Here is a 13,562-nt window from a genome sequence, read left to right as displayed (position 1 = left end):
AGTCTCTCTACTAGAAATCCATGTCTAATCTCTTTGCTTTTATTCAGATTAGACCATGATACTTGTTTCATCTTCAATGACAGAAATTAACAACAAAATATTTAGCAATCACAGAAATAAGACAAAAGAAAACTGACAACATTAAAGAAAAAAATGGATAATACAGAGGAAATCTACAGTCCTTGGAAAGCCTTCCCTCATGAAATCCAATTATAGTCAGCACAGACACAATACATGTGGGACCCTGAAAGAAAATATCATATAAGGACCTCTGGAAATTCACATTCAGATATAGAAGATAGATCAATAGTTGATAGATCGTAGCAGTTCTATTGAAATGTTACACTATTTGTTGATTAGTAGATTCTCATTAGGTATGTCGCTGGTACTAAAAAATAAAAAAATGGAAGAGAAGAAACATGAATTCTGTACTTCTCTGTTGTTGGACCAAAGTTCACCACTCATACCCTGCCTATTGTCCTAAATCTCCCATTCTATTGAAATGATTTTTATTAAATTTCATGCACTACAGCACTAGCTTTGCCATCTACTCTATTCTTTTTCAGCACTTGAAAGGTTTTTGTAGTTTTGGGTATTCCTTTTCATATGTTGCCAAATAAAATTGTCTGATTGCTTATAGATGTCCTTGCTATGCTGTTGGAAAAGCATGAGAAAAACACATTCATTATGTCATCTAGAACAGAAAAAGTAGAACATTATGCATGAAAAGAAGAAGAAAAATATATACCAAAATCCATTAGCACAACAAAGTTCTATTGCCAAATTGCAGATGCTATCTTGCTTGTTTAAAGGTTTGCTAAATGTTGGACCATATGGGCATATTTCCTCTATAGCAAGAGAATAAGTTTCAAAAACTATTGTAGCCCTGGCTGTTTCTTTAACTTGCTTGCAGTCAAATACAAATTTCAATGCCGTATTATGTCTATGATATCAAAATTTGTGGTTTATTGATGACTTCTCAAAGAAATGGTCCCTATTAAAATTTCCTCTAGTTAGTTTCAGTGGCTACACCATAACTGTTCTTACTTAATGCAGACTGTGGTCCTAGAAAATTGATGAGGTGGTCTCAACACTCACACTAGAAAAGGGGACTGGATTTGTGTACCAACACCGGATGGGATGATAGATTAATCTTTCTTGTACTGGGATTTTAAAACCAATGAAAATGATAATAATGTAGAGTATCAGATAGTGCCTTTGTTCTCCCAGGAAATCTGGATATCTAGAACAAAAGAATTCTCTAGTGTTGAGGAACTAAAAGCCACTTCTTCTTTTTAATGGAAGAAGAAAAAGCTACTTGATATTGGCAGTATCATCTTGATGGGAAAGAGGCACAATTAAAGTGATTTTATCTTCCTATTTCTACTTTTACCAAATTGAGCTATATGCTATTGTGTTGAGATGATGAGATCAGGAAAGATATTTTTCCTAACAATATGGATTCCACTAAGGTTCAATCCAGAGATGAGGAGACTCCAAAAGAAAGATTTTTCACAACAAGTTATTAGAAGATGTCAACTCTCTAGAAGTGTATGCCAAAATCCCTTGCTAAGGCCAAATCAGTTATATCTCCCCTTGCTAATCTACTATGTCTCCCCATATTTATAATTAAAACCATCTTAGTAACCACTGGAGGGAGTAGTGAACTAGGATGAGGGCCAGCCTGAGGGCACAAGATGATGAAAGAATGAACGAAATACTATAGTTTATTTGTGAGAAGGGACACATACCATGTGATTGATCAGTTAATACTAATATAATGCCAAATACGAGAACAAATTTCAGATACCCAAATCTTCTGAATCAATAGTTCATATGCTAGATCACAACCCATTCAGTATCAAAACTGTCTAAAACAACAGAAGTTTTAAAAAGAGAATGGTAGACAACATCGAAGCTATATCTAAATCACATGACGATTTAATAAACGGTAAACATGGGTTAGTAAAGATTTCTTTCTCCAGACGAAAGTTTAGTCCCAATTTGATTGTTTATCTGCTGAGAACTGAAGCACGAGAAAGATTCATGTGATGCATGTAGTATTATTGCACTTATAATCTCTAAGCTAAGTTCCACTATGACAATTAGTGCTCCAATAAATGCAGAAATCTAGAAAATTGTGACTAATATCCTTGAGTGATAATAATTGTCGAAAGATTCCTTGTTTCTAGACAAACTATGTTCTTCTGTAGCACTATAACTATTTTTGAGACGACCAGTTCCTTATTTGTTCAGGCATATTAGTACATAGTAAATGCCTTGCTGAATGACTAGTAATGCTAACAAATAACAAACGATGAACAAGAGCACAAGACACTTCTGTTCCTACATATCCAGATATAACCTTATGCACATTATATCACTGATGAAAAAATATCACCTTACTTCTCATAAAATGTAGATATGTAGATAGCACCATGTTAACCATAAAAGCGAAATCACTTTTGGCATATCAAGTTACCATAGACATTACTATCAATTTTCAAAAATAACAAGGGAGAAGTCATTTAATCAATTGTACTTCAAACTACTAACAAAACATCTACAAACCATATACAAATTTACCAGAGAGTGATCAACAGAAAGGCATACATTGCGATAGTTCGACACTAAAACAACTTAACAATCTTAAGAAACTCTAAAACTAACTGGGGTGAAGTAACATGCCTGAAAAGAGCAGTGAGATCCATTAGCAACTCCAGGCTGACACTGAGATGAGATCAGCGTGCTGCCAGCACAATGCGAGCGAAGACTGGTGCTTCTTGACGCCGAAGCCCCGAACCTGCACCCTCTTGAGGAGGCACTCTGCTTGTGCCATGGCGAAATTGCTGAATTCCACAGGCATGAAACCAGAGGATGCCAAGAGCATTCTCCAATGCGGCATCTTCTCCCTGACACGGTGACGGCCCAGCACTGCGCTCTCGATCCTCGGTTGCATCAAGAACCTCTCAATCTTGCTGGCTGTGTCTGTGGCCGTGCCCGCCGCGTCTATGGAGTCTAGAAGCACTGCACAGGTCTGGAAGGCATGAAAGAAGTGATGGGAGAAGGGGAGGTCACCGCGGTCGAATCCATGGTCGACGGACACCACAATTTTCGGCGAAATCTGCTTCAATAAGCGGAGGAGGGTCGCGCCGGGAGGGTATGCCAAAGCCCTTACTGGAATGTTCACTGCTATAGCTTCGTCAACCCCAGAGGGGATACTAAGTATCAAAGACGGATCGAATGCATCAAGGTTAATAACATTGAACTCGAATGGGATGCTAAGGCCTGCGGCGAGATGCGAGAGGTTCTCGCCGGCGAGGTGGAGCTCAGGAGGGTGGTGATGAGACCAAGGAAGGACGACGGCGGTGATCTTGAGCAATAAGGTTCCGGCGGATCGCCGCTGCGCCAGCTCCTCCATGAAGGTCGACCACCGCCCACCGAGCTCGATGTCGAAGTCGACGATATGGATGCGGGCGGCACCGCCGAGCGCGTCGAGGAGGGCTTGGATGCAAGTAAAGTTGGTGAAGTGGAGAACGGGGGACATGTCGGAGAAGGCCTTGAAGGCGCGGAGTTTGAGCAGGACGTCGTGCAGGGAGGAGAGGCGTAGAGGATGAGGGTTGATGCCATTGGTGATGAGGAGAAAGAGAGCTTCTTTGAAGTAGAAACAAGAGCGGACCAAGGGAGTCCCAATTGGGAAGGGTAGGTGGTGATTGAGCCGCGCCAATATCACTCGCGCGCCGACGAAGTCCCCGGCCTCGACCAGCGCCGCCGCCTTGAGGAGATGCTCGACTAATGCCTTCTGGTGCGCCGCCGCCGCCGTAGAGTCGTAAAAATGCGATGATCTTGGAGGGTTTCGGAAGGCGGGCTCGGGCTCTCGGTAAAAGACTGGATTGCTCGTCCCATTGAGACTACTGCCAACGAATTCGAACCCGAATCCCCCCATATTGGCTCCGGGCTCAGCGGCTGAGGCGGGGAGGAATGCGCCGCCCAACTCGTCGGCGGCAACCTCCCCCTTCGTCGCCGGGGAAGAGGAGGAGCCAGGGGGGCGTAAGAGGGTCGGGTTGGGGTCGGAGAGCGCCGCAGTGTCGGCGGAGGAGTTTGGGCTGAGGTAGTCGAGAACCGAGGTGGGCTCGGATTCCTTGAGGCGCTTCTCCGGGACTCCGTTCCCAAAGACGGCTTCTTGGTCTCTTGGTTCCACGACTTCCACCCACCATTCCTCCTCCTGGAGATTACCGTACGCCATCCCCCTCTCTCTCTCTCTCTCTCTCTCTCTCTCTCTCTCTCTCTCTCTATATATATATATATATATATATATATATATATTTGTAGTCTTTCTTCTTCTCTTTCTCTATATGTCTTTAATAGGAGAGGAGAGGAGAGGAGAGGGAAAGCCGGAAAGGGAGGGAAGTTGGTTTTGATGAATGGGAATGGAAAGTTGGAGAAGAAGAAGGAAAAGAAAAACAAAACAAAACAAAAATGTCGGCTAAGTAGATGGGGATTCTGTACGGACGTATCCTGTGCGGTTATCTTCCCACAGATTCTTCGAGTTTGTCGGACACGTGCACGTTTTAATGCACGAGTATAGTTTACTAAATATATATATATATATATATATATATATATAATTCAAAATTATGTCTTTAAACTAAATAATTTAAAAAAAATTATTTATATTATTTTGCTCCTTTGTTGTCTGTAGTCTAATTAATGTGAAATAATATCTTTTCCATCTTCTCACTAAAATAAGTATAAAAATATCAGAATTATTTTTCTCCTTTTTATTATTTACTCATCTTATCTCATCCTTCATCTTACAATAATATTCATTTTTCTCCTTCTTTTATCCTCTCCTTAATATAATTGTAAAATAAAATATCTCAATCATCTCAAAATTTTGGTTAAAAAATTGTTGTTTAATTTTACACATTAGGTAAAATGATACAAATAAAAGTTTACCAGAAGGATAGTTTAATTTTCTGCATAACAATAAAAGATAATTTGTACTTTAACATTATGAAAAATATGTTTAAAAGACTTTGGTTTAAATAATAATAACTGCATATATATTAGACTTTTACTTCTACCACATGAGATATCATACTCATCAAGTATATCAAAATATGTTCTTTGGGGTCAAAAAATAAAAATAATAATCATCAAAATTTAAATCTTCATTTTCAATAACAAAATTATTTTATCATAACTAAAAAAATATTTTAGTTTTATATATTAAAATTAACTAGAACTGTGAGAGAGTTAAATGCCACATAAAAGTTTAACAGGCATGATTTTGGCCAAATTACTGTAAGGTAAAATATACTCTTCCTTATTCTTTCACCAATTTCTGATAGTCTCTTCCTCTGACACCCTGATTAAATAATTGATCTATATATAAAATAGATGTGATTATTTTGAACTCAATTTAATTGTCACTCTTCCTCACAAGAGGTCAACTTTGGACTATAATATCGAAAGCTTGAAACAAACAACTCCTAATTAATGCTTATCATTCTATAAGATGCCAAGGTTTGCAGTTAATCACAATTAATTTCTAAACTTTAGAGAGAAGAAAAGACTAATCATACTAACAAGAGACAAATTAAGGTATAGTAAACTTGATTGGACAAGTGCATGCATACAAGAATTTTATTTTATTTTCTTCTAAATATGCATGCATGTAAGAATAATTGAAGAAATACTTGGGCCATTTGGTTTCATTTATTCTAAAACACAATATTTATAGTATTAAATAAGAAATTAATATAAACAAAAGTTTTATATTTTCTAATAAAAGTTGGGAAAATACTTAAACTAGGGCTAATCGAAAACTAAATCAAGCTCTAGTTTTATTTAAAACAAGTCAAGTTTAATTATTTAAATTAAGATTGAATTTATATTCAAGCCAAGAGGGCCCTACTTATATTTACTAATGTTATTATATAATAAATAAGATTTAATTTAGTTATATATTTGATTTGATTTTCACATGGGTAGACCACCCAAGTTGGATTGAAAATAAGCTTGAATTTATTTATCAAATAACTCGAAAATAGGCTTGAATTAAGAGATAATATTTTAGCTCAGACTCGAAATTAATACTTTTATTATATATTGGGTTTGGTTGTGCGGTAGGCGGCAGTTATCAGAGAAACGCGGTGACAACCACCGACCAAAGGAGTCTCTTTTTCTTTGATATAACGTGTACGAATCAAAAAGAATTTTAGCTTTTGCTTTTGCTTTTGTTCTTCTCAATCCTTCCTCCTCTCTTCCCTTTCACCTTTCTTGGGTCGCGGTAAGTTAAAACTTCTATCCTAAACGATTTCCCTAAAAATCTATATGATTCATGTTGCAGAAATTTGGGTTCTCTTGGGTTTCGGCTGGTGATTCTTGTTTTGGTTGCAAAATCTGATTTTGCTACGTGGGTACTCTTTAATTTTTCTTTCTTCTATTTGTTTCAAGTTTTGGGTATGAGGGTAATTTTTTTGACTTCTATCTTATACGATTTCCATAAAATCTATTTTGATTCATGTTACAAAAAATTTGGGTTCTCTCGGGTTTGAGTTGGTGATTCTTGTTTTGGTTGCAAAAATCTCTTTCTTTTGTTTGTTTCAAGTTTGGGCATGAGGGTTTCGGTGGATTGAACCACTGCTCTTCTTTTCTCCTCTGTTTATTCTTTTTCTTTTTCTTCTGGTATTTTTAATTTGGTGGCTGCAGGGTAAATGGCGAGGAGTTCTTTTAAGCAAGAGCATGACCTTGGTATGGACCGTTTGTCTTTGCTCTGTGATTTGTTTTCATATTTTGTCCCTTTTTTTAAATTTATAAATCTGTATTCATTTTCAGTATCATTATTTAACTTCTTGTATGTAGATAAGAGGCGGGCAGAGGCTGCGAGGATAAGGGAGAAGTACCCGGAAAGAATTCCTGTGAGGATTTTGATTTCCTTTCACTTTTATCCCAATATTTTATTATTTGATTATGTAGTTGGTCTAGAATTTGCTAAATTTGCGGAAAAGTGCTGATTAAATGCTTGTAAATTTTAGAAAAGATTTAATTCACTAGAACTCTGACATATCTCTTTTATCTTTATTATTCTTTTTAGAGTTATATGTTGAGCAGGGCTAAAATTGGGGTAGTTCACTTGATAACAGTTCCTTATGTAGCCTGTTTTGCCTTTTATGGATAGAATTTTGTTCTTAAAGATCTTAATCTAAATTAGGACAAAAACACTATATGATAGTAGACTATATTCTTTTTTCTGCTAATCACTTATATATTTCATACGAAAGGTCCAAACGTGTTTAAAGAATATGTTTCTTGTCTGTAATGGTTGAAGGTCACTATTTGGCCTCCAGATGGTCAGTATGCATTCATTGTGGAAGTGCATGGACTTCATGGAATGATGAGTGTGTAACATTGGTTTCATCTTGTGCAATCAAACATTTAATACTGTTTGTGTGTTACTTCTGAGGATTGTAAGATATGGAATAGAGCATCTAGGCATTCACTCCGAAATCTAGGTATGCTGTCGCTGGAGTTTTTGAGTTCAGAAAATTAGTATCTGTCATCAGTTGTACAAGAATGAAAATTAATATCTGTCATCAGTTGTACAAGTATGTCTATAAGGAATATTTGTACAAAAATGTCTGTCTGTAAGGAATATCTATCTGTTGCTGTATTGTATCTATTGTTAACGTGAAAGGTAGGCCAGCGTAAAATTTCTCAAACTTAGGATACTGGAAGTAATATTCAGTAGCTTAATGTCTCAAGGGTCTGTTAGACTTATACTAGATTATTTTCTTAAACTGAGTTACTGTTAAGTTGTTTCAGCCACTTATTTTTGATTTTGTTATCTTTCCATTGTTTTGCTTATCTGGAATTTGGTTATCTTTGCATTATTTTGCTTATTTTTAATTAAGTTAGCTTTCCACGTGTCAGTAATACATTGTAATTAGTAAATTTACCTAGACATGTGGGATGATTATCTCTAATCTCTTTCCAACTGCATTATTCTTCTGGTAGTCAGGAGGTGAAATTTGTCTCAGTTTCTGAGAACCATGCAAGAAAACATGCTATTTACAACTAATCATCTATTCCATGTGGGAGTAAAGATAATGGGTGACTCCCCAACAAATTTGATTGTGGAATTGGGAGATGTGATTAGAAGTTCTTAGTCATCCACTAGTAATTAGAATAGAGGCTTTGAGATTTTTTTTTAAAGGAAAATTACTTCATTAATTTAGCCACCACAGTTACAAATAGCTCCATTAGAATCGGAGACCAAAAGCTGAATCAACTCAGCTGGGAAACCGCCATCCCACGTACACCAATATCCCTGCAACCTACCCTTTTCTGCTAGCCAATCAGCAGCGTAATTGGCTTCCCGATAGGCATGAGTAACTTTACAATTTTGATAATTGTGAGTTAGTTTAATTATGTCATCGACAATATTTTCTACAGTCTAAGAAGCCTTTGTAATGCTTGTGACCATGTTGATCAGCACAAGCGAGTCCGAGGCTTTGAGATTAACTAGGGAAACAAGAAATCCAATGAATTCCCAAGCAATTGCTTTTTTTTTATTTTTTGTAAAACATAATCATAATGACATAGATGTGGATCATATTTCAACTGACTTCCCTGAATTTTGACTAAGATGAGGATTGAAGAAATTAGAAAGAAAAAGCTAAGCACTTTGGCATATTTGCAACATACTTTCAACTTTAGAATCATTCTTGTTTTTAAAAGCATATTGCTTATCCTTTGGTTAAGAACATGATCACCAGCATCTTCAATGTACAGCATGCACATATTTCAATGTTGAACAAAAAAGGCACTTATTTCAATGGTAATGTGAGATTAACAACCCAAGAGGATCGTTGGTGACTCTTTAGAATTCTTTTCAGACCGATAATCTATCTACCTCGAGAATGATCTCAGCCTTATTACCTATTTGTATTCCTTAAATTGGTGCTTTTGTAAGTTTTCCTTTTCAGAGCTAGGCCTTTTGTTTGTCTCCCTTCTTCCTACTTGGCATTTCCCTCTCATGAAAAGTTTAAAAAATTATCTATCTAATTAGATTGGATAACTACATGTTGAGTATTATGGATTTGATTTATGTGAAATATTATGTTTGAAAGTTTATTTACCATATTAGAAAGAGCACAATTGTAAGGATTGATTTAGACTCTTAGGCCCTTACCTAATGTCTTAAGTATTTGTATGGATTGGGTTCCAGTAGGTGTGTCAAGCACTCTTTCACTTGAATTAGGACTTCCCTGTCCACCCAAGAAAGATATTGGTGCTACTTGAAGACCACTTTTCTCTGACATGTAAAATTGAAAATGCACAAAGAGTCAAAGGCATAGGGAAAAATGACCTTGCTGTTGAGGGTTTAGACATAGAAATGACTAGAGGTAACAGGGAGATTGACTGGGGCCAGACCACCTAGGAGTTCTTATTAATACATTTCACCTAGAAGGAATTATTTGCAATGAAACAAGTTGTCCAAACTGTCAAGTTTCTGTCCTTTGTTTGTGTTCATCTTTTAGCAGTAGCTGCCTTCCATACTTATTTCTCTGTCGAAGAAACATTAGTTTTCATTTTCAGCATCTATTAGCTTTTGCGTACAGTTCCAGTGATTCCTGATATGCAATTTCAACGTGGTTTTTTTACGAACTATGATTTATATTTTAGGTGATTGTGGAGAAGGCAGAAAGAAGTGATATTCCAAGTATTGACAAGAAGAAGTAAGCACTAGTTATATAATTTAAGTTTGATTTTCAATTTCATTTCGTTTTTTTAAAGCAGAACTTAGACTGTTCAGGTTTTTAGCTGTATATAGATTTCTATGAAATTATTCTTACAGAACTAAATTGTAGAGCATGGTATATGGGGTGGCCATTTTTTTTAAAATGCCTGGCAATGTCTTTGTTTTTTTATAAAGATTATCAATAAAGTCCTGCTTGGTATTGGAAGAATCCTACTCAAAGTAAGTGCTTGATGCATGGTGTGACATCTTGGGCAAGTACATCGATGCCTTGGAAGTGAAGGATGCAGATCAAGAAAGCAAGGGGGTAGCCTTAATACAATTTTAGCTTGAGGTCAAATAGGACTACAACTTAAGAGTTCTAGTCGGAGTACTTTGTATTGGACAATCTAAGCGCCTATAAAGAAGATGGAATGACAATGACAATGGAACAAAAGAAACCAAGGTGAATAGAATTGGGAGAGTGCGGAGCGAGTGTACAAGGTGTTTTGGTAGGTTTTGAGTTAGGGATCCACTCAAAAATTCCAAGGAGGGCCTTCTTGTATGGATTTTATCTTCTCACAATGAAAAGAAGATAGTTTCAATGCTTGTGGACATAGACTTATGTGCTGAACCATGTAAATTTCATTTAATTTTTATGTGACTCATGTTATGTATTGGGTTGCTTCCACAAGCATTACAAGTGATAAATATTGGAGATCCATGTTTGCTGGGCAAGGATTAAAGGCAGGATTTATCAAAATCCTTGGATTGACGCATGATGGCAGAATTCTCAACTACAAAGTTTGAGGTAAGGCACTTTGATGGGGTTGTCGATGACACCATTAGGAAGTACTTATAGGTGAGGGCACATATGACTACGGAGAAGTCCAAGGATTGTTTGCATTTAGAGTTTTCAACAACCTTTTGCATTGTTAAGGCCCGAGAAATAACCTAGGTCGTAGGGTTGGAAGTACTTATAGGTGAGGGCACATATGACTATGGAGAAGTCCAAGGATTGTTTGCATTTAGAGTTTTCAACAACCTTTTGCATTGTTAAGGCCCGAGAAATAACCTTGGTCATAGGGTTGCACATTTTATGAAGCTGCAGAGCAATAATGGTATTTGGTATTAAAACTAGGATTTGGAAACGCGGTATCGGGGCCGGCCACTAGAAAAAATGATATGTATCGATCGTATAGGTCGCCAATATTGGGTCAAACTATTTAGAATTATGTAAAATTCTAAATACTATAGAGAATTGTAGGAAAATTTTTAAAATTAAAAAAATAATTAAAAATAAGAAAATAAAAATTAGTCGCATATGAAGCCTAAAAACTAAAGAAAAAAATTCACTCACAATTATGATGAATTTTGAGCTAAATTGGTAAATTTTTATGCTCGTAAATTACTACAAAAGTGAGATGAAGAGAGAGATCTCTCTATTCACTGTTATTCTAAAACAATAAGAAAAAGGAAATTAAAGAGAGTAAGAAAGAGAAGAATAATGAGAAAAAAACACTCATATAAATTTACCAAAGTGCGGAATAGTCGAAGGGGTCATCGGATAGCTGCTAGATGAACTCAATGAAATATGAGGGGAGGGTGGATAGTGTGTATGAGAGATATATGGTAAAAATTGAAAACTTAAAAAGAAGGCAACTGGGGACATCAATTACTAATATTTTTTAGGTAAATTTATTTTAGATTCAATTTGAATCTTAAATAATTTAGTTTCAATTGATCTGGCCAAAATTGATCGATTTTAGACTAAAACCAGCCACTAGACTGGTTTCGAGCCAGGATCGGGATCGGCTGATTTTGCAAACCATGATTAAAACAAAAGATTCAAGGTAGTTATTGTCAGCAATGTCTTTTGTTCATATGGATTCATCAAATAATTCCTACATAAAGTATTGAAAGATTCCTACATAAAGTAGGAAATGAGTAGCTTACTGGTTAATTAATTATAAGTGCTTGATGCATGGTACAATGACTGGTTTAGTGCATGATACCATGGATGTTAACCATATGAAGAGGATGCAGATAACATTGGCTAGTGGGTTGTTACTAGGATTTTGACCTAAGGTCAAATAAGACTAGAATTTAGAGCCCTAGTTGGCCTTTGAAGAAGATGTGATGCTATAATTACGGCATGGCCTTAAGGACTTGCACCAAAGATGTAGCAGCTGCAGTGTTGGAGGAGCTGTTATTGTGCTGAGAGTGCTATGCACAAGGAGAATGCACGAGGAATGCTGAACAGAGCTAGTCCTTCGGAGTAGTTCAAAGCAATTTGGCCAAAAGCTTTTTAACCAGAAAAGCAGGTTGCAGGTGCATTGATGCTTCGGACGATTGAAGTATGACAGATGATACAGTGCCTGACTAGAGATTTCCAGGTGCGAAAAAACTCAAAAAGAATTAATTTTTGAGGTGATGAGGTAGACATAGTGCATGGTAGGCAGAAATTATTTAGGAATATTTCTGTGCATGGGCTATAGCCCATGGGACGTGAATATGCAGATTTGCATAGAAATATTGTGACCGCAAGAGGTGATTTTATTATCTCTTCTTTTCTTTTTCCTTTCACTGGAATTAGGGGGAGTTGACAGAGTCTACAAGAGTTTTAGGCTCATACTTTTTAGCCAGGTTTTGCTCGGGGTTTCTTGAACAGGTAGTTTCTCACCCAAATTCTCATTTCTCATAGTGAAAAGATGAAACATTCATGCTCCGTGGATGCAGACCAGACTAGTCTCGTGAACAACGTAGAGGTTATTTGATACCATTGATTTGTTTTTGTTCAGTCTGTTTATACACAGAAAACTTCTCTTTCTTTCAAATAGGACTTTGTTCACAACCCAACTGCTACAATTGCAGATATCTGGTTCCGTCTGACTTGACCGTTGGCCAGTTTGTCTATGTTATTCGCAAAAGAATCAAGCTAAGTGCTGAGAAGGCCATCTTCATTTTTGTAGATAATGTGCTTCCACCTACTGGTAAGTTCTTTACATGCAAGTAAACATGGACGCATTGATCTTGGCTTCCATGATAATCATAGCTTATTCCATTTTTGGTTGTCCAGGAGCTATAATGTCCACAATATACGATGAGAAGAAAGACGAAGATGGATTTCTTTATGTCACCTACAGTGGGGAGAACACATTTGGGTCTCTGGGTTTGCTTTTGTCTTAAACAAACATACCAGGGAACCTTTTCTTTAGTATCTCTTACTACTAATGGCTTTCATGTTGCACAAAAATCATTGCTGTTCATAAGTTTGTACAGCAATTTCTAAGATGAAATAATCATTTGACTCGCCTTTCAATGTTCCTTTCTTCATAATTTTGTCTTCCTTTTTATGAATTGCTCGTGTCGATGACTTGGAGCAATGTTGTTCAAGGAATCACTGCAAGAAAGTTCACTAAGCGTAAGAAGCTTTTAATGTTTGAGTAAGCAAAGCTTTAGGTTGAAAGTAAAACTGAAGAAGATGGTTTCAAATATATCATCTGTGTTGCTTGTTTGTTTTCTTCATACACAAAAGTCTCTCAAGGATACCTCTTGATGTTTAGTAACTTTTACTGGAGAAATTCCTTCCTCTGGTTGACTAATTTTCTTTCTTCAAGTTGAGTAAATTGGGTTAGCTATTCAAGCCTGTTTGCCATATCCTTAAGACTAATTTGTGTAGGAAAATTCTTTGAATTTTTGTTTACATATATTCCAACTTTATATTTAGTCCCATATTAGGTAGTGAACTGGAATGCCCTATTACATGGTTGCATATAGTTAGGCCAACTATATGATTGTCCTATGTGAAGGATCA

The 13,562-nt window shown here is 36.5% G+C and overlaps 2 protein-coding genes across 3 annotated transcripts; one reads left to right on the top strand and one right to left on the bottom strand.

The window, feature by feature from the left end:
• Nucleotides 1-21: 21 nt before the first annotated feature.
• On the bottom strand, nt 22-4,300 carry LOC140800622 (scarecrow-like protein 6). The gene is made up of 2 exons (XM_073155385.1): nt 2,689-4,300; nt 22-244 (listed from the first exon to the last, which is right to left on the bottom strand). The coding sequence occupies exon 1, from the start codon at nt 4,244-4,246 to the stop codon at nt 2,711-2,713; it is 1,536 nt and encodes a 511-aa protein (XP_073011486.1). The 5' UTR covers nt 4,247-4,300; the 3' UTR covers nt 22-244; nt 2,689-2,710.
• A 1,806-nt stretch (nt 4,301-6,106) lies between these two features.
• On the top strand, nt 6,107-13,067 carry LOC140800942 (autophagy-related protein 8f). 2 transcript variants are annotated; one of them, XM_073155877.1, is made up of 6 exons: nt 6,107-6,295; nt 6,718-6,759; nt 6,871-6,926; nt 9,694-9,746; nt 12,620-12,738; nt 12,825-13,067. In XM_073155877.1, the coding sequence occupies exons 2-6, from the start codon at nt 6,723-6,725 to the stop codon at nt 12,932-12,934; spliced, it is 375 nt and encodes a 124-aa protein (XP_073011978.1). In that variant the 5' UTR covers nt 6,107-6,295; nt 6,718-6,722; the 3' UTR covers nt 12,935-13,067. The 2 variants fall into 2 exon arrangements, with proteins under 2 accessions (XP_073011978.1, XP_073011979.1); XM_073155878.1 differs by having other exon boundaries at nt 6,279-6,421.
• The last annotated feature ends 495 nt before the right edge of the window (nt 13,068-13,562 follow it).

This window comes from Typha latifolia, chromosome 14, assembly GCF_019914945.1.
Source record: "Typha latifolia isolate L0001 chromosome 14, TyphaL0001v2, whole genome shotgun sequence".
In the NCBI taxonomy this organism is placed as follows: Eukaryota; Viridiplantae; Streptophyta; class Magnoliopsida; order Poales; family Typhaceae; genus Typha; species Typha latifolia.
This window is presented reverse-complemented; position numbering and strand designations above follow the sequence as displayed.